This window comes from Leptosomus discolor, chromosome 1, assembly GCF_034619465.1.
Source record: "Leptosomus discolor isolate bLepDis1 chromosome 1, bLepDis1.hap2, whole genome shotgun sequence".
NCBI lineage: Eukaryota > Metazoa > Chordata > Aves > Leptosomiformes > Leptosomidae > Leptosomus > Leptosomus discolor.
The window spans coordinates 81,892,252-81,912,345 of record NC_141391.1 but is presented as its reverse complement, the minus strand read 5'-3'; the positions used below and the strand labels follow the sequence as shown (position 1 = coordinate 81,912,345).

The 20,094-nt window shown below is 38.7% G+C and overlaps 1 protein-coding gene across 2 annotated transcripts in view; it reads left to right on the top strand.

The window, feature by feature from the left end:
• MID1 (midline 1) overlaps positions 1 to 20,094 on the top strand; it is a 97,087-nt gene that overhangs the window by 27,999 nt on the left and 48,994 nt on the right. The window contains exon 2 of one of the 2 annotated variants that reach the window (XM_086460726.1): positions 3,200 to 3,283. The exons of the other annotated variant lie outside the window; for it this stretch is intronic. Coding sequence (XP_086316852.1) covers positions 3,200 to 3,283 — 84 coding nt within the window. The remainder of the gene's footprint in view (positions 1 to 3,199; positions 3,284 to 20,094) is intronic. 2 annotated transcript variants of the gene reach the window in all.

Here is a 20,094-nt window from a genome sequence, read left to right as displayed (position 1 = left end):
GCATACAGTATGTCACTTCAATTGCTTATAAATTGCTTGTAAATTGATTGCTTTATTGCGGGTATTCAAAACTACTGGCGAATTCACTTTTAGTCTTGGATCCACTAGATAACAATATAGTAAGTATTAAAAACTGCAGCGAAAATTTTAAATGTTAGTTTTATGATTTTTTTACTTATAAACTTTTGGGATAGTTCTCTAATCATAAATTATTGTTTTTAAAGCATACTCTGTGATATTTACATATAAAGTGATAAATTAGTCTAATTTTGACCAACTATCACTCATCAGTAATCACTTAGTCATCTGTGGGTTATGGATAATTATAATTATTTAAGTTTTAGCCTAAATTCTCTAACATTTAAACAAGGCAGTATTTGAGTAAGTATCCCTGGAGGGAATGTTTCAGTGCTCGGCTCTGCCCTTAATTACTACAAATTTCTTTTAACTTCACAATTATTCACTAGTGACATTTTATTTACAGATAAATGTCTTATGCGCTAAAGAAGGAAAGGGTTTTTAGCAGGCTCAAAATTCAGTGTTTTGTCCTTTTCTCTGTGTGGATAATTAGTATATTAACTGATTCTCTGAATATTGATTTATTTCATGTGCTTATTTTTTTATAATTTGAAGACTCACATGGTCTTTGCATGTCGTAGAAGTGGCGTAGTTCAGATGGATTCCTAGTGCTGGGTAAGTGTCTGCATAATTACAAAGGAGCTTAAGGGTGGGCACATATTTATGCAACTTGATGAATTCCAGCCTAAGTCTTCTGAACCATTCCAAGAGGCAAGAAAAAGGCTCCCTTCCCACTCAGCAGATATAGAAATGAGGCATTATCATTGCAAAGGGCAAAGTCAACCTACCTAGATATGATGGATTACCTGAGTGCTTGGCGTTATTCTTTGGAAGGAATTAGCTAAAGAACAGCTCATTAGGATAGACCATATCTTGGGAAGCTTCTTAAAAAGCGCTTGGAGGAGATGTGCCAGTCTGTTGATCTAACTGCATTATTTTGATAATTTAGATCTTTATCATTAATTTAGACACTTTTCCCAAATTTGACAGGCACACAAATATTGCAAACATGTACGTGAAACTCTGATAATACGACAAATGTGCTAAAAATGCAAAGCTGTGTTCGCTGCAATACTTGACTGTAATCCTTTTCAGGCCGTGGACTATGTTTGTACTCATTCTGTTACAACTAGTGATACTGTAGTAGTATCTTGCAATATTGCAATATAGTATACCATGTAATAATGTATAGTACATAGTATCATATGTATTTTAGTATACTACATAGTGATATATAGTGGTACCCTGTGGTCTTGCTGGTGATACAGCTGGTATTATTGTAGCACTTTGAAGCTGAGGTTGATACTATACTTTCTGGTTTGAGAGTGGAGAATGCTCAAGAATTTAGACAAGAATTTATTCTTTGCTTTTACTTCTCCTGTGGCCGGAGTTTAGCTCCTTTCCTGGTGTGCATAACCTAGCCCCAGTCAGGCTGGAGAGTCTGTAAAGGTGGCAAGAGCATTGTAAAGTAGCTGTATGGGTGACAGGACTAAGAAAGCTGTAAGGAGAGTGGCCTATGCCTTGATAACCCTTCCAAATAAGCCCAGTTTCTTCTCATGCTCCATGGATTCAGTAGATTCTTGCAGTACTTTCTTGAAATGCCATGGGGCTCCTCAGTGCCTCATCCCTTCCTTACGCTGTCACCTGGGCAAGCAGCAGTGTGGCAGAGGGAGTGTGTTCAGGGTAGGTGTGTGCTCCGGCAGACCTTGTGGGCCAGCTGGGTTCACACCACCGATTCCCTCCTCAGCAGGGTCATTAGCTGAGTGCTCAGTCCACTAATCAGCAGTCAATTTCAATGAAGTTTGTAGGACTTTGACGTATTCAAGACTTCTGTCTCTGATTTTTTGCAGGTAGCCATTCAGTTTGTAAGCTATTGTAGATGTGGCAGATAGCAGGCTGTCAGGTTGAAGTTAGAGAGAAGGATGAATTTAAATGAAACCCTGTTGGAAACAAAACCATTTCTATCCTCAGTATATTCTCTCCCTCTAGAACACTAAAAAACTACTCTTCCCTCCTTCCCCAGCACAACTCTATGCAGTTACTTGGACCAAATTTTTTCAGGGAGTGGCTGTTGTATTTGTGAGTGACCCCCGTGCTTCTAGAGATATGTGTTCTGAGGATGTTCACCATTCTACAGTTGCAACTTGTTATCAGTTATAGCAAACTATAATAGCATGTAGATAAAATATTTCTGGCTAGCTGAAATCTGCATGACCCTTTGCTTATAGAGCTAGCAGTAAGATGCTTCTTTGTGTGGCAAACCATATAGGTGCTACAATGGGGGATGTAAATCAATTATGTTGAGCTTATGTAAGTTTTGAAAAAACTTGCTCAGGAGTTAGGGTGTCCAAAATGTAATGCTTCATGGTAGCAAAATTTTTCTAGTGTTTGGTAAAATCTATGGCTTGTAAATGTGTCCTTTAAATCCAAGGCATCTGGAAAAACATTTCTAAGTAAAAGTAGATTAATTCTCTGAGGGACTGTAAGTCTTTCAACAGCCATAAGCCTAAAGAAAATACTGTAAGCTCTAGAATCTTCTGAGGAAAATGTTTCTTACAGGAGTTTTGTGAGTGGTTTCAGCTAGTCTGAGACTTCATCTATAGGTGGGATGGTTCTGCTTCACCACTAGCTTTGGGATAACTTGTTATCCAATGCCTTACTGGTGCTGATTGTTATAATCATGCACCTTTGGGAGGGGTTTGTTTTCAGCAAGATTAATATTTTAATGGACTTGATTATATGCTCCCACATGCTGTAGTGCTGATGAAAGTGTGAGAGTAGGAATGCGCCTTTCAACAATGGCATGTTCTTAAGTTATTTTAATAACTTGAAATTAACTCTAGCTGCCAAAAAAAGAAGAGTAAGGCACATAAAACTGAAAGTTCTTGTCTGATTATCTGGGGAGAGGAACTTAAGCAGTGTCTTTCCTCTGCTCAGAGGAACAGTGTGGTGTTTTGTTTGAGGGAGACTCTTCTGGAGTTTCAAAACCAGTCTCTGAATCACATTCCACAACACTGACTTTGCTATCTAATTCCTCTCTTTAAAATTGCATCTACCATAAATAACAGATGCAAGGATGCCGTAAACTCTGTCTGTGTCAATTCATTTCTTTCTCACCAAGGAACTAACCCTACCCTGGAGGCCAGACCTTGCTGAGAATTCAGAAGCTGTGGCAGTACCACTCTGTAGTGCCATGATAGGCCAGGTAAGGAAACCTGCATTCATAATTCAGTTTCCTGAACACAAGCATATACTCATCCTGTAATGGGTACATTTTCAGTGGTCATGTGAAGTAAACAGTGTCAGATAATGTAAGTAAATGAGGTCATTGTCTATTGTACTTTAAAGTAGAACAAGTCTTTTAGCCACGTACATAAATTTAAAATAGATCTTAAAAGAGAATTAAGATGCATTCATCATACCAGTTCAAAATAAGCAAATAGAACATCATTAAATTATCAGGTTTAGTGAGTAAGTAACATTAATTTGCAGCTGGATTTGATTAGGTATTTTGCCAATTGAATACTGTTTAACCAAGGAGACACAATCACACACCTTGGCTTATGCTTTTCTGAGAACTGGCACCAGTTACACAGTTACTCTGTTCCTTCCCTTTCTCTTTTATCATCACATATAGTATCAGATGCTGACTTTCCATTTTTCTTTAGTAACTTCCTCCTTCCTTTTAGTATCACAACATCAGTGAAAAGTAATGGTCTATATAATTATATTTTACATTGCTTAAAGGGACTTAGTGAGTCAAGATTACATTTTAGTGAATCCACAAGATGCGGGTTTGAAGGCATCCTGGCAATTTCTGACCCTTCAGCACTCTCTCTGACCCTGCTCTCCCCTGCTCTGTTACAGCTCATCACCTCCTCAGTTTTTCTGCTACAACTGTCTGAGGAGCTGTGTTGCAAACTGGATCTGTTTTATTGGTCTAATGTGTATTCCCATCTCCTCCTCCTTTCTTTTTAACGCAGACCTGGCTTACAGTGCAGCTGCACAGAGTGGTGCCAGCAGGGGTAGGGCAGGCCCATAGTCTTAAACTGGCCCTTGTCATCACAGCCAGTGACAGTATCATACTAAAGACTACAGGACTCGTTGTGGCCGTGTTCTTGTAACACGTGTATCTAACCAGTCCCAATCAGTTGACTGGTGCACGCTGAGAATTAATTTGCAGAGGCTGCCAGAACATTTGTAGCGGCTGCTCCTACCCCGTGAAAACCAGCAAGTGGCAGTTCATGGAGGGTAGCTGTGGAAGGCCTTTGGGTGCTGCCCTGAGGCCAGTTTTGCATTGCCTCATTAAAAAGAGCTGGGCCAGTATTACGTTTTTACTTTTATGGATGAAAAAACTGAAATACTCAGTGATGTGATGTGGCAAAGGCCAGAGAATAAACATCACTCCTGGGAATAAAAGTCAAGGCAAAATACATGTGAAAACTTGTTCTGTAGTTTGTTTCCTACCAGCCTGTGCTCAAAATAATGTGGCTTTCATAACAAATTTATTTTTTCTTTGCCAGATGTTATCAGTCGGGAATGCTTTTTCCTTAGATAAGTACTCAAAGTAACATAGTAAACCTGCTCTATTTAAAAGTATGCTCTGTGCACTAGAGCTGTATGCCATTTCCAGAAATCTCTTAAAGAAATGGTAAATCTTGTTTTGTCTAAGTATTTTCTTTGCAAGGGATTTGGGATTTGCTAGGATATCTCTGTGTGAGTCAAGACAGACAGTTGAATTCTATTTTCAAAAGCAGTTTTTCTTCCAGACAGTGACTTACTCCTTGAACAAATAGCAGTATCTAAAAGTGTAAGAGAAATGGCTAGTACTGAATAAAAAGCACTGAGGAAGAACATCTCACCTTTGGCATACAGCAAGTGTTAGATGAATACTAAAATGCCTTTAAACCAGCTAGCAGAGTCAAGCTGTGACTTTCCTAAGTGGTCTTAACTTGTCTTTGGATGTAAGAAACACAGGCAGGTTTGGTTATCACAGTATTAGCACCTAGAAATGTTGGGTTTTTTTTTCCCACTGTGCAATATTTTCACTAGATTTGGCCTCAGTAGAAGATATAGGGAAATAGTCTTTGGCTATAGCAACATGGATGACTGAAGAGAATGAGATTTTTACCTGATATTTTCAAAAGTTCAAGCGGGCATTGCGTTTAGGAATATAAGTCCCTCTGAAATTCAGAAGTGTCATATACGAACAACTTTTCTTCAGATCCATATTCTAGATGCATGCTTCTCTAGGCATTTATGAATATCTCACAAAGAACACAGTTGCAATTGCAGCCAACATACCTTTGAAAAACATACATCAACACACTGAGCCTGCTATAACACAAGCTGCCTCTTTATTAGGCTGCAATCGAAACCAGGGCCCCAGAACAGAATATACAGACAGACTGGGAAACTGTGCAGTTCAGTACTGTCCACACTGAAAGTGTCAACCTGGTATAGAAGGGTGACAGGGACAGCTGGGCTGTTGTGGCATCCTTGACTGGTAATAAAGACAGAACTGAAACTCAGTGAACCCCACACATTCATAATTAACATTTTAGCACGTTTTTGAAGCACTTTGATAGACAAGACTTTTGCTTCTTTTTTGGCATGAGACAAAGTGTTGCCAGGTGGCTGGACACAAGTTTTGAGTGCTGGTGGTTGTAGGACCACACAACATATGGGGATGGGAGGGCAGAGTGGCTCAGTCAGGGCAGTGTGGGGCATAGGGCTGATCTGGGGACAATTCATTGTAATGTAGCACACAGGGCAGAGCAAGGTCTCTCCTACTGTGACCCCAGGTGCCAGAGGGAGCTGCTCCAAGAGATGGCTACAGCCTTGCCCACCTTAAATGTGTTTGATATGTGTCCACTGAGTAGCACACTAAAAAAATGCCACCTGTAGTTTTCTGATCTGTTTTCCCATTATTATGACCAAGTTATGCCACCGCTTGGCTAAATCCTACGCTTCAGAGCTGTCATAATTGTACTATAAAGATATCCTTGACTGTCCTATATTAGCCTGAAGTGTCAGTGCTCTTTGTGTTTTTAATGCAAGCTGTTAAATGACTCATGTAGAACCTTAGGCTTGTACATCAGATTAAGTAGCACAGCCTCAAAAATATGATATCTGTGGGACATTTGTCGTGATAAATATAATAAGGTTCCTCATCTGTTTTCCAGAGTAAATATCAGCAGCCTAGTTAGCAGGGACACTTTCTCAGCTGATTTAAATAACTTTATCAGAGTCACAATTTACATAAATCAAGGACCTGCTTCTTAAAAGCAGATGCTTAAAATTCTAGGCACTTTCCAAAGCAACAAATTGCTGTAGGCCAAAACAGTCACACATTTTGAGAGAAAACACATTTTATGAAACAATTGTAATATGGGAAATGAAACCGCTTTAATTTCTTCTTTGACTGGCAATGTCAAAAAAGAAAAAGAAAAAGTGTCTTCTATTTGGAGAGCTTATTAATAAGAACACTAAACCTAACTAAAGCTGATGACAAGTTGCATTGCGTTATATATTACACTTGGAGGCAGGTAAAAGGAAATAATATCATTCTCTAATACCCTGCTAACTTGCAGAGGGTAAGGAGCTGATCCTTACACTGAAATATCCTTAACAAAAATGTAAACCAATCATATTAATGTTGCAGCCTTTTATTAATTAAAAGCTGGATTAGGAGAACAAGTGCTTTATTTCAGTTTTCTTTTCAAAGAAAGATGGGGTAAATCCTACCTAGATATAATCAGTGGCAAAATTCACAGAAAGAGAAATTGCAGGTTGGTAATTTAGAAGAGTGAAGGATCCTTTGATATTTCTCTTTTTCAGTGTCTGCAAAAGAGCAGCAAACCATTGGACTGTTTATGGGTTTTACTTCTCACTTTTTGTATATAAGCAGAATTCCCAAGGTTGCAAAAGAGAATTGTGAGAAACAGTTTAAAAGAGAATATTGCCTCTATTGGTCTCATTTACACGATTCTGTTGTAATACATGATTGCATTTCTCCTGGCAGATGGAAATGTTCTGCTAAATGGGAAAGTATAGCTGATATCATAGGAATAATTTGAGAATTATAAGAATACTGTCTAGAGCTGACTTTTTCTCTGTCAATATAAGCCCAGACAAAGGCTTGTAAAATTATTCACCTAGAGGCCTCTCCCTCTGAGAGAGAGTAATTTCTAATCCCCATCTTCTTTCCCTAGACTCAGTCTTCCCCTTTCCTGACACCCAGTCTGTCTCCTTGCCTTCTTGCCTGCTCAGATCCTTTTCCAGTTCTATATGTTCAGCATCCATGCCCCAAGAGTACCATTTCCCTGGCTCTACATCTGTATTTATTCTGAACCTTCCCAGACTGCTTGGATCTCTGTGGATGCTCATCTAGTTTTGCTACCCGCCCCCCCCCCCCCCCCCTCCACTGTTTTGCTGAGTGCTCTGCCCTTCCTGGTCTCTTGCCCCAGTGACTCTGCCCTGCAAGGCTTTATCTTCCCAGTCCCAGCTATTTCCCCACCACACTAATTGTTTTCCACATACAGTTTCCCCCCCATATGCAGATTCTCATCTAATTCATGCTGACTTTCTACTGGTCCTTCTTCTGATTTTCGTTACCTCCCTTTATCTTTCAACCACCACTGCCCCTTTTTCACTCCTGGGATTATCATGTCCAGTATCTACCCTGCTATTTTACCCTCTCACTTCCTGGCTGTTTTGTCTGGCTGTACTTCCAAAGAGCCTTCCGCCTCACCCAACTCCTAGTCTCAGCATCCTTTTCCAAAGTCACTCTTTGCTTGCTCTGCTTTTCCAGCTCTCCATCCCCATTTCTTCCCTCCTTCCAATATAGACTCACCAGGAGCAATTTCTATGCATTGCTAGTCCCATGTCTTTGTTGAACTCCTTTCTCTGTCTCTAATCAAACTATGGCACTTGCTTCATACCAGTTTTCAATTGAACTTCTCTGCATTAACTAGTGGGTCCTCATGTGAGGGGAACTGAGGATACAGGAGAGACAAACTCTCAGCTTTTAGCTCTGGAATATGACCCTGCCTTGGGTCGTCAGGTGGGAGAAGTCATTACAAGGATATTGGGTTTTAGTAGCCCTGAGCTGTACCATGATCTGGTACTATCTGGTCAACTGGGAGTCTGGAGCTCAGCTAGCATTGACAATCTTCAGAGCTTTTAGTTGCAAAACTGTGATACACAGTTTTTTCAGATCTTGCCTAAATTTGGAATGACTGGCAGTAAAAGGCAAAAAGGCACATACCTGGCACAGGAACCTCTCCTGCCAAATGTAACTCCAGCTTTCAAAACACTGAAGCAGCAGAGCAAGACTTTTTATCATTGACGGCAGCATGTTTCCCCTAGCCTGTTTTGTGAAATTAGCTGGTAGTTTTATCTGGCATTTTCATAAAAATAAAAATTAAATAAAATCAGGCCAAGGAAACACTGTAACTGTAAATTTAATTTGGAATAACTAAAGTTTGACATTACTCTATGTGAAATCAGGATCTAATTATGGGAAATGTCAAATATGTATAATCATAGGTGAAACTACAATCCCTGCAGATATAACAGCTTTAAAAAGTCTGAAATATGTTTTAAATAGTTGAGGATAAATTATGAACTGAGCTAAATCTCTGGAAATCATCTGATTCTAACATTCAACTAATGGCTGAATTTACCCCTTTGTGTATAGCAAAACTACTTTTTAAAAGTTGCTGCAGGCAGACATAAATTCTCAGCTTTCTAAGGCCAGATGTGACCACAATAATTGTAGAATCTGACCTCATGTGCAAGAGAGACTGCAACATTTTGCATACTAAGTCTTTTATTTCACCTAAGCCTCACAGTTGAAGAAGAAGATAGTTGTTGATGTATCTAAATCCAGCTATCAATATGCATGTATTTGAGAGGGGGGGCTGTTTCCTGGGCTGTATTCAAGAGAAGAGGTTGAGCCTAATGGCCATAATGACATGACTGTATCTTAATGGGAACACACCACTAGCAAAACATTCCAATTAACAGGGAATGTACTCAGCTGAAATAAGTGGTTTTAAGTGATGATCAGCCTGGTGTGAAATTATAAACTCCATTGTTAGTATAAAAATGCCTAATTACAGCTCTGATGCAGAATAACACTCAGATTTTTAAATCTGTGGGATTAAATGGAAAATGCTTTCAGCCTTTTGCAAGACCTCCAGGGAAAAGTGAAGAGCGTGCATTTTTATTTAATTGGTGCATTATTTCAATACAAAGTATTATATAGTATTTCTTTTCTCTTTCTCCAATCTTTTTTTAAATTGTGTTTCTACAGCATGTCCTAATTAGGAGACCCACACTGTATACGTCAAAAGAACTAAGGATTTCGCTTCAGCTAAGTGGCGTTTTTGACTGGGGAAAAGAAGCAGAATTTAATGGGACAGAGAAAAACAGGGCAGTCAGGCTATTCAGGGAAAACTGAGAAATAGGCTCAAGTTTTATAAAAGGATTTGTAAATCGTTTAGGTGGTGCTCTTTTCTTTACACTTTTCTAACACTGTATAGTACTAAATTATCTTAATTGAATTTGTACTTCTGTGTAAAGCAGTCCACACACATTTTAAGGCTTTTTCTTCCTTTTGCCCTACAGCTTTTATATCAAGCAAGCAAATGTTAAAAGCAGTCTTGAATCTGTTTTCTCCATTGATGGGTTTTAAAATTAAAGCTCTTTGAAACTTTCATGCCCATCAGTGCAGCCCAGGAGCACTAAACCACAACTGTCTGGTGCCACATGCTGACAGACCAAGTCTTGAAAAAAGGGGAGCAATTTTTCTACCCTTGCTTGGAGTGCCCAACCAGTGCTGAATGGAGGAAAATAAATCAGATTTTGCTTTTTAGTACAGTACATGAAATAGTAAAGGCTGAAGATGCCTTGGAATTCCTGTTCTGTTTTATTTATCATCTCTCACCATTGCCCTGAGAACTGAAAACATCCCTTAATAAATTACAGTCTCTTTTCTTTGTGACAGATTCCAGGTGAAGTAGAAAAGGTGTGATGTTTCTGAAATAGTGCACTACCCAGAAAGTGTATTATTCAGTGAAACTTGATATCCTGCAGAAGATAAGAAATCAAAGAATAGATTCAATGAAGTTAATAGAACAAGCTATGTAGCCATATTATTCACTCGTGGTTTACAACATACAAATAGTGTAATCAAATGTACAAGACAAAGTTGGCAGCCATGTACTATAATGATGGGTATATTAGGCATTTCTGATAAAGCTCACAAGCTTATAAAAAGTCCTAAAACCTGATTTTCCTGAAATCTGTCTACTTGAATATTTAAAACAAAATCTTAAATTCATAGATATTTATTAGTTCCTTGTACTTTTATAAGAAGCACATTAGCTTACTTCATTTTTGGATATTACAGGTCTTGTAGCTCTGGTGAAATATGAAATATTGTATAAGAAAGCTTCTAAATAAAAATACTTCATTAAATTCTTTATATAAATCAATTAAGGCTCAATTATCTATCTTGAAAGGTCTTCAGATTTTCACAATTTCAGTAAAATTATGATTTATGAAGATAAGCACCTTCATTACAGAATTACAGAATAATTTAGTTTGGAAGAGGCCTATGGAGGTTATCTAGTCCAGCCCCCCTGCACAATGAAAGTGGATTGCTTAGTGGCTACCTATTTTGAATATCTTCAAGAATGGAGCCCCACAGCCTCTTTGGGCAATCTCTTGCAACATTTGAACACCTTCAAAGTGACAACAGCCACCTTTGCTGTGAGAGCACATGGTCAGCTTGTTGTCCACCAGGATAGAATCATAGAATGATTTGGGCTGGAAGGGACCTTAAAGGCCATCTAGTCCAACCCCCTGCAGCGAGCAGGGACACCTTTAGCTGGATCAGGTTGCTCAGAGCCCCATCCAGCCTGACTGTGAATGTTTCCAGGGATGGGGCTTCTACAGCCCTTCTGGGCAGCCTGTTCCAGTGTTTCAGCACCCTCATTGTAAAAGATTTCTTCCTTATATCTAGTCTAAATGTACCCTCTTTTAGTTTAAAACCATTGCCCCTTATCCTCTGGCTACAGGCCCTACTGAAAAGATTACCCCCACCTTTCCTGTAGGCCCCCTTCAAGTACTGGAAGGCAGCAAGAGGGTCTCCCCGTAGCCTTCTCTTCTCCAGGCTGAACAACCCCAGTTCTTTCAGCCTTTCCTCATAGGAGAGGTATTGATCGTTTGCATCCATGGGGCCTTTTCTGCAATCGTCAGGGTGAACAGCTGTTTTACCAAGTACAGTGTTTTCTTAAAGAAAATCAACAAATTGTGCTATTAGATGCGTTGCTTTTATGGTGATTTCCTTTTCTTTCATTCACATTTAATTTTAGTGCTAGTTCTTTGACCTTGAGTCTCGAAAGCAGTTTTGATGTACAAATTTCATTTGTAACTAAGAGATTTCTGAAGGTACCTGTAGAGAACTTTGCAAAATGAAACAAACCAGACTTATATTTACTTTGAAAAGCACCCAGCAGCTAGTGTCATACACTGGAGACATACCGCAGCACATGTTTAGTAACAGGAACGTACAGTCTTAAAGGTCTGGACAAACCCATCAGGAACTACTGAAATCTCCTTTTTTCAGACATACAGTTTCAAAATTACATTCAGCAGCAAGACAAAAATTTTTATAAAACGTTTTTGAAGTGCTAGTTTTAGAAGTCTGAGTTGGGAGTGTTCATCCAGCAAGTTTTCAGTTCAATCACGTGTCAATGGACTGTGACAAGGGCAATGTCCCTCTGTTATCTCAAACCTAGGCATTATTGGTAGTCATGTATACATTTTTTGAGCAATAGTTTGGTATTGAATATACCAATACTACTCTGACAACAAAGTAATAATTAATTAATATCTTGAGTGCACAGATTACTTGACTGTACAAGCATGTGTTGCCAGCACATGGTAACTATGACAGGAGGGGCTTTCTTCTTAACTTTACTGGCTTCTGATGAATCTCATTCAAAGCCCACTGACTCACTGGAAAAGCTAGTATAGCTGCAGGCTCAGTGGGTTTTGGCTTAAAGGCATTTGATCTTAAGGAAATTGAATAATCTATAAAATAAGGATCATAATGTTTCCCTCTTGTAAAAGTAATTGAAATTCATAGAGGGAAAGTACAAAGTATGCACTATTACTGTTTTATCTCTGTTAAGAAAAACTGTTTTTATCAATTTTTATTTAATTACTTAAATGAGTAATTTAAGGCATTTGAAGGCCATGTGTTTTTAGCATTTCATTTGTTTCAGTTGAAGCAAAGTGGTTACTATGGGAACAAAGACATTGCATGATTTGAGTTGCTGTTAGGTTTGGGAACCAATACATTATTATGAATACAAAAAAGCCCTGAGATATTGAGCTATAAAGTAGAATAAGATCCTTATTAATTAACAAATCCTGAGTAAAATCTAGTTTTATACTGTAAGTCTGCGGAATAGGAACCACTCTGGCAGAAACAAATGGAAAAAATGAAAGTTAATGGAGCTGTCATTTCAATATTCAATAATATTATCTAGAATATGTAATTTCCCAGATGTAATTCACATATCTTGCATGAACAGTTCCAACAAAGTGAAAGGCTTACTGACGCCAACTTGCTTTTCCTGTCACACTGTAACAGCAAAATGTATACACTTCTAGAAACAGCAGGGCAATTGGGAAAATAGAGCCACTCCTGACATCAGTTACGTGGGCAATATATGCCGTAGTCCTCCTGCCACCCCCTCAGCTATTTGCACAATTATTTTCTTGGACATCTCACAGCCTTACATGTTTGCGCACGGGGCAAACAGGCATGTGCGCAGAAAGAAGGAATTGAAGCCCCTCAGTCTGGGAGAACCTGAGAGTTGACAAGTGTTGCCAGGCTTTGCTTTCCAAACTCCAGGAGATAAGGGAAAGAGTGGACCAGGCCAGTAGGAATTAGAGATATGTCAGTTCTCCTCTCCTTGCATAACTCACTTTTGACTGATCTTATAGTGTTCAAAATCATGAAAGACTTGGATAACTGAAAACAGCTCAAACTGGGCAAATCAGCTCAAAATACAGGCAGAGAGCCCACTGAGCTGGAATAAGAGCCCCTGTAGGTTGATTTCACTGGAGTATTTTGCTAAAAGATGTGTATGCACATGTACACATACACAGCCACACTTAAAAGAATGGTTCAATTACAGATACAGCTCTTTAACTAGTAAAAGTACTTAAGTCATTAATCATAGAACACCCCAGTTTGCAAGGGACCTCAAAAGATGATCTGGTCCAACCTTTCATGTGAAAGGGAGGTTAGATGGAGTTATTTAGTCTATCTGTCCAATTGCATCTTGAAGACCTCTAGTGATGAGGACTCTACCATGTCCCTGGGGAGGCTATTACAGTAAATGGTTGTTCCCACTGTAAAAAACTTCTTTCTTACATCGAGGTGAAATGTCTCCTGGTGCAACTTGCACCTGTTGCCTCTTGTCTTCTCCATGTGGCTCCTTGTGAGCTCTTTGTAGGTGCCCTTTAAGTACAGGAATACTTAAATACTTGGAGGTCCCTGTGAGCCTTCTGCAAGGAGAAGAGATCTAACTCCTTTGGTCAAACTTAGCTCCTTCAGTCAAGGAAAGAAAAAAGGAAATTAAAGAGCTTTATTTTCATAGGATGTTTTAAAAACTGTTGAGTGTATGAAATCAGGTTCAGCCCTCCATCTGCATTTTCCCTCTACAGCATTTCCACATTGCGTAACTTATTTTTTTCCATGTTACAGAATATGTGTGAGTACCTGTGTAAATGCATGCTTGTTTGTGTATGTTTTATATGGCTAAAGAGAAGGTGTTTCTCACAAAATCTGTAGGTCTGACTCAGAAACAATGGGTTTAGAAAATAGACCTGAGGTAATGTACTGGGTGAATCAAGTCCATGTCTTTTCTCCGAAGAAAACCTTGTCTGAGATGAAAATCAAAATTAGTTAATTGAAGGCCCCAAATAAATACTTCCATGAGCTTTACAGTTTTTATATCTTCTCAAAGCGCCATGAAAACCATACTTAGATAGTCAGCATTAGCTTGTATTTTCAGTGGAAAAAGTTTGCCAGCCTTGATAGTATGGAAAACTTCAAAGACTGTGATAAATCAAATGAATAACTTTTCCAGAGGAAATCTGTATAAATTGGTCGCGTTATCTAAATGTGTCAAATTAAATGTTAAGATCTCCCTCTCTCTTTCTTCAGGAATAATTGGATTTGCACATCTCTCTAAATTGCCAGTCTTTTCTCTAAAATATAAGCACATGTATTTTTCATTACTTGAATGCCTGTTGTGATAAATGGTTACAGAAAAGTGGCCGAAGCTATATGGGAGGGTTCAGGCAGGCTGATTCTACGTTTTCCTACTGTTAGGCCACCTGATGTGAAGATGATCAGCAGGCCGTGTAAGAGTAGCTCAGTTCTGCATCCCTAATTTAGATATGCTGGACTGGATAAGATGAAAGGGTCTAAGATTCTTTGTAAATGATTCAAAGGTAAGTTAGAAGGCTTCATTTCTCACACATGAGTTCATCTAGAGGACCATCGTTTCTGCATTCGGCATTCCGGAGGAAGAAGAGGTAACGGGAAAATGACGCTTTAAAATTTTGATGTTTCTTAGGTTTCTAAGATTTTAAAGGGTAGGGTTGTGCCTATCACTTGCTATTCTTATAGAAAGGGATGGTGGATTCAGATGTTTTGTTCTCTGTTACTCATAAGTATTTTGTTCTTGATTGGGCATTTATGAAATTCTAGTGTATATATATGTACTTTAAAATTGCTTTGGTTTTCTGTGCATTAAATGCTCTCTTTTCTGATGCCAGATATACCAAATTTACTAATGCAAATTTGTATGCTTAATGTTAAGGCCAAAAACAAAGCATCTTGTCTTTTTTTTCATTAAAAAAATGTTCGAAGTCTCTTCATATTAGAACACGCAGGTCTCTTATTAATTGTTCCAGTTCTCTTAGGAAGAGAACACGTAGATCTTTACTGAGTGTTCTGCCTTTCAGCTGAGAATCTGAAATGTCAAGAAAACAGAAAGTTCCAACTCAGAAGCTGCAGTACAAAATAATGTGTTAGAAATTGAAACAGTGATAGATAAGCCTGTGCTTGCTCAGTGCAAGAATGAAATCTTACAGTTCCACTTATTTGGACTTCTATTTACACTTTTTTTCAAAAGATGTCCTTTGATTTCTTATGATGTGATCTATCGCCTTGCCAAACTGCAGCAGAATCTATATTATTTAACGGTATGTTTTAAATGTCTTGAGAGACCAGATTTCTGTGGTGCTACTAGGAACGTATTGTCACAGTCCACTGGTTCTTACTGACAGAAGTTTTGCCCCAGATATGCTTTCAGTCTGGGTGTAAGCTGAAGCAAACAAAATGGAAAACAACATATGGAATATAATGATGGGACCTCAAGTATTGATGAAGTAGAACTGGCTTGCGTTACGTTTATGGTTTGGCATGCTGCAAGTGATTTATCATCATAGGAACATAGTAAAAATAAATACAAAAGTACTTGCAAACATGCTCTCTTGGGCTAAAATTCACTACTTCGGAGTATCCTCATGTAATCGTTCATATTATTATGAACAATTTATTAGTTCATACTAATTGATTAGTTCATATTAGTAAAATGAAACACATCTGTGGTTATCTGCAATGCTGAAATAAGTGAAATACGTAAGTCTGCTGTGGCCTCTACAAGGAACCATTTGCTTTTGGCTTATTGGTTTTTTAAACCATTCCATAATTGTCAAGGGCTTTTAAATAATAATCTGCCCTTGAATTATTGGCCCCTCAGATGATAGCTGGATTAGCATTGAATTGATTATTGCATTTTAATCTGGGTGAACGTGCACATCTTACCAGGGAAAGGAAAGCAATTGTTTCTTTGGGTGCTCCCCTGGCTGTAGCACACACCCCTCACCCCCTGAGCATTTTCTTGAGCATCCAAGTTACTTTCAGGCCTTCCACCCAGAAACCCTTGGCACCATGCACTGCCGGCAAGGCAAGAGTCAGCAACTGACTTCAACTCAGGTTTCTGTCATACTCAGGTACAAACTCAGGTTTATAAAATCTAGCAGGAGGTGAGGGGCGTGTTGTAGCAGTGGCTGGGCAGCTCACAGCATGACCAAAGAAAAAGAAGCAAAATACATACGTGTTTTGGAGGTAAGAGTGGTGAGGGGGATCAGGATATCTGGGAATGGAGTTTGGTCTACTGCTGAGGAAAGGGGAGGAATAGCTTTTAGTGTTGTACATTAAATGAAAGAGGATGACACTTCTGCCTGCTGACTGTTTCCTTGGTATGCTTTTCTTTCATTTATCAGTTGCAACTACAAGGCAAAAAGGAAGTGCTACTTTTGTTGTGGTTATTTTTCCAGTGGATCAATATTTAAGTTATACTCAGACTTGAACCTTGTTTTCCAACCAAAAGCTCCTAAGTTTTGGTGGTGGTGGTGGTTCGATTTAGTTATTGTCCTTTTTAGTTTTTGTGGGTTTTTTTGTTATTGTTGGGTTTTTTCGGTTGGTTGGTGAATTTGAAATCTGGAGTTGATCTCTGATGAAGTATTGGTGATAAGGTTTAGGCAGGTCAGAACAGATAGTTCACCTGAGTATGACAGAAATATGAAACAAAATCTGATTTCAAATCATGTTCTGTACCTCACAATTTATACTCATTATTTAGTTTAAACATAGCTTATCATCATCACATTGTTTTAATAAGTACCTAAGTATGTAAATGTACTAAGATTATTTAACATTGTTCTCTGGTTTTATTCATAGCAACTTCTAAAGTAAAAGATTTAAATATAACAGCTACTCTGTATCTGAAATCTGAATCAAGGATAATTATTTCCCTGATTCCTAAATTCAAGATCTGGTGTTTGGTCAAAAGCTTTGTACAGAAAAATACTGCTAAATTATATTATCAGGCCAGGTTGACAAGTATTTTAGATGAATGTTTGAGCCTTCATTTCAGAAAAAGGACTTAAGCCCATGTCTGAACTTTAAAACCATGAGTAACTCAAGTTCACCATGCCAAACTCCTTTTGGGGCATTTACTCAATATAGTAGAGGGGTTTAGTACACTGAATAAGAAATAGAGCAAATGAAGAGAAGAAAACACAGAGAGATTTACACTCCTGTCTAGACCAAGCTCTAACTGTGGGCAGCAAGGCAATGAACATGTGCCAGAATGAGCATTGAACTGGACGGATGCCAATTTTTTTGTTTCGAGTAACCTTTTGCAGCTGGTGCCTATTCACTGGAAGGAAAAGGCAGAGCCACCAATGACTTCAGTGACGCAAGACCAGAGTGCTCCAGAGTGGAAGAATTAGCTCATGGTGTACCTCTTGGCAAAATCCTGGAGAGTTTATAAACACCAAAAAAAGTCACTGTAAAATGTAATTATAAGTGGTGCTTCGTTTAGTATGATTCACGCTAAGTCAGAGTTGCATCTTTCTTGTTGACTGGTTGGTTAACATTTGCCTTACGCACCATGCCCTTGGACAATGGGATCGGCATTTTCCCAAAGAGCTGCTGTGCTCTGCCTTCACTTGGGCTTACCCATGGTGCTTATATGGCTCCTAACGTGCCACCAGAGCAACAGCTGGGAATATATTGTGTTCACAGGTGCACTGTTCCCTCTCTATAGAGGAACTGCACAGAAAGTCACTCCCATTTCTTGAATAGGAACTGCTGGTGGTCTGTTTAGCCCAACTGCTAGATGCTGCACCAGTAGCAGACAAAGCTAGTGTGTGCCCTGGGTGTCCCAGTCCTTCCAGCCATGCCAGGAGATGGACTTACAGCTTCATCCTCTGGATGGATAATTAATATCCTCAGGAGGGCAATCTATAGAGGTCCTTCAAAATGCTGTTTGCCATACTGAGAAATGTAAACACAGATGTGTGCAGCTGCCTCAAATGTCAGCTTTGTTACAGGCCAGCAGAAAGAGCTGAATTAGGTTTGTGACAGCTCCACTGGTCTGCTACCTAACACAGACCAAATCACCATGTTGACCTTCTCTAGTCCTTGCCTATCTAGCCGTCCTTTCTAACCTGCCAATTTTGCATAATGATGAATTGCTTTTTATACATACCTGGTTAGATAAGATGGAATTTTTCAACCGCAAAATGCAGTAATATGTACTGGCTGATTTAAAACAGATTTTTTTCCATAATACAACCTCTTAAATAAAATACAAACTTTCAGAAATGTTTAGGCAGACATCTGTAGAAGCCAGGACTTTAATAACACTGCATAAATTGTGGTTCTTTAGATGAGCTTTTTGCTTTCTCTTCGTATAAATAGCTGTCATTAGTTATGTGCAAAACTCAGAACTTGGAATGAATACTTCCCAGATCTTGCTTGCTCAAGGTTAGATTAGGCATCTCATGAGCAAGAGCTCTTGTTGAACTTCTGATTTGAAGTACATTCCATGTCCTGGGAAGTTGGAAGTGGATGCAGCCAGGATGCTGCAGGACAGGTGCGCAACAGTTCAAGTCCTCTTTAACCCCCTTCATTGCACTGGATTAGCCCATGGGGAAACGAATGAGTTTAAGAACACTCTAGCTCTCCACAATGAATCTTTAATGACATGCTTTAAATGCAGGGTGTCTAGTATTTGTTCTTCTCTTTTAACACTTCAGCTTCCAATTTGACTACTGAATTGAAGCAAAAAAAAAAAAAAGAAAATCAAATATATTTGGGCCTCAAATGTATCTACAGTTTTGCAAACCTGTATTAACTCCCTTATCAGTCCAAGACTGGTTTTTGTTTTTAACTTAGTTAAATGCTTAATCTAGTCTTTTTTGATCCTTGATTCCTGATTAGTATTCTGGTCCTTCTTTGATTAATGACTCATTAGAAATAGGCCTCCGGATCCCAGCCAAGCCAACAGTAGGGTATCTTCTAATAGTTTAATTGAAGTGGGAATCTCTCAAAAAAAATGTGCTTGTCTTATATAGTCAGTTTTGTCATTGTCTAAACTGGGACAAAGTTCTTGTAACATGTTTGAATGCCCTCAAAAAAAATTATTTCTTTGTTTAAAAGAAACTGTTCTTTTTCTTTCATTTTTTGTATATCTGTTTCACATGATAGTATCAAAAATAACTAAGCAGTGTCAGTTCCACTGGCCTGTGTTCTTGGTAATCATGGTACCTGTTACAGGTAGAATAATTTTCAAGTTTATATATTGTTTCTTTCCCAAACCTATACTACACATCAAAGGAAAACTTTTTCTACAGTCTACTATTATATAGCTCCTGTCCTGTCCTTTTTCCTCAGAGGCCCCAGTGGTGAAATTTCTCTTATACTCTGAGGAGGGGAGAAGAAGCAGTGAAGGAAAACTAAAGTGCATTGCAGCAAAGGAAGTTACAAGGCAGAGTAGTGTAGTTAAATCAAAGGGCAGAGCTATGGCTGCAAGTGGCAAGCACCCGTGGAATATTTGAGGGCATGGCTTTGCAGAGAAGTGAGAGTGCAATGGTAGGTTTTCCCTAGAATGTTGTCCTGTCAGTTAATAAAGATTTTATTTGGTCAAGAATCGGAAATGCTTGGATTTCCTTTCATTTCCACAAGGTACCATTTTAAATAAGGGTTAATTAAAAAAATAAGCAACATTCCTATGAAATATGGAAATCGACCCAACTTAGTTAACATCCTTTAAGTCACAGTGGCTTCAAATGCAGCTATTTTTATTGCACTTTTAATAAAAATAGTCCTGGTCAATTAATTAACTGTGCAGTATCTCATGGGTCTTTCCTTGTGATATACTGTAATCACTTGAGGTAAAAATCTTAGTCCCCAGAAGTGTATCAACATCATAGCTGTTATTTCTTTTCACGTAGAAATGTGGAGTGCAGTTGTCAAGCTCCACACATTTGAGACTTGAGGTCAATCATTCCTATTAACCGCAAATGTTACCATTCTCTGGCTGGAGAAATACAGGGTCGAGCGTG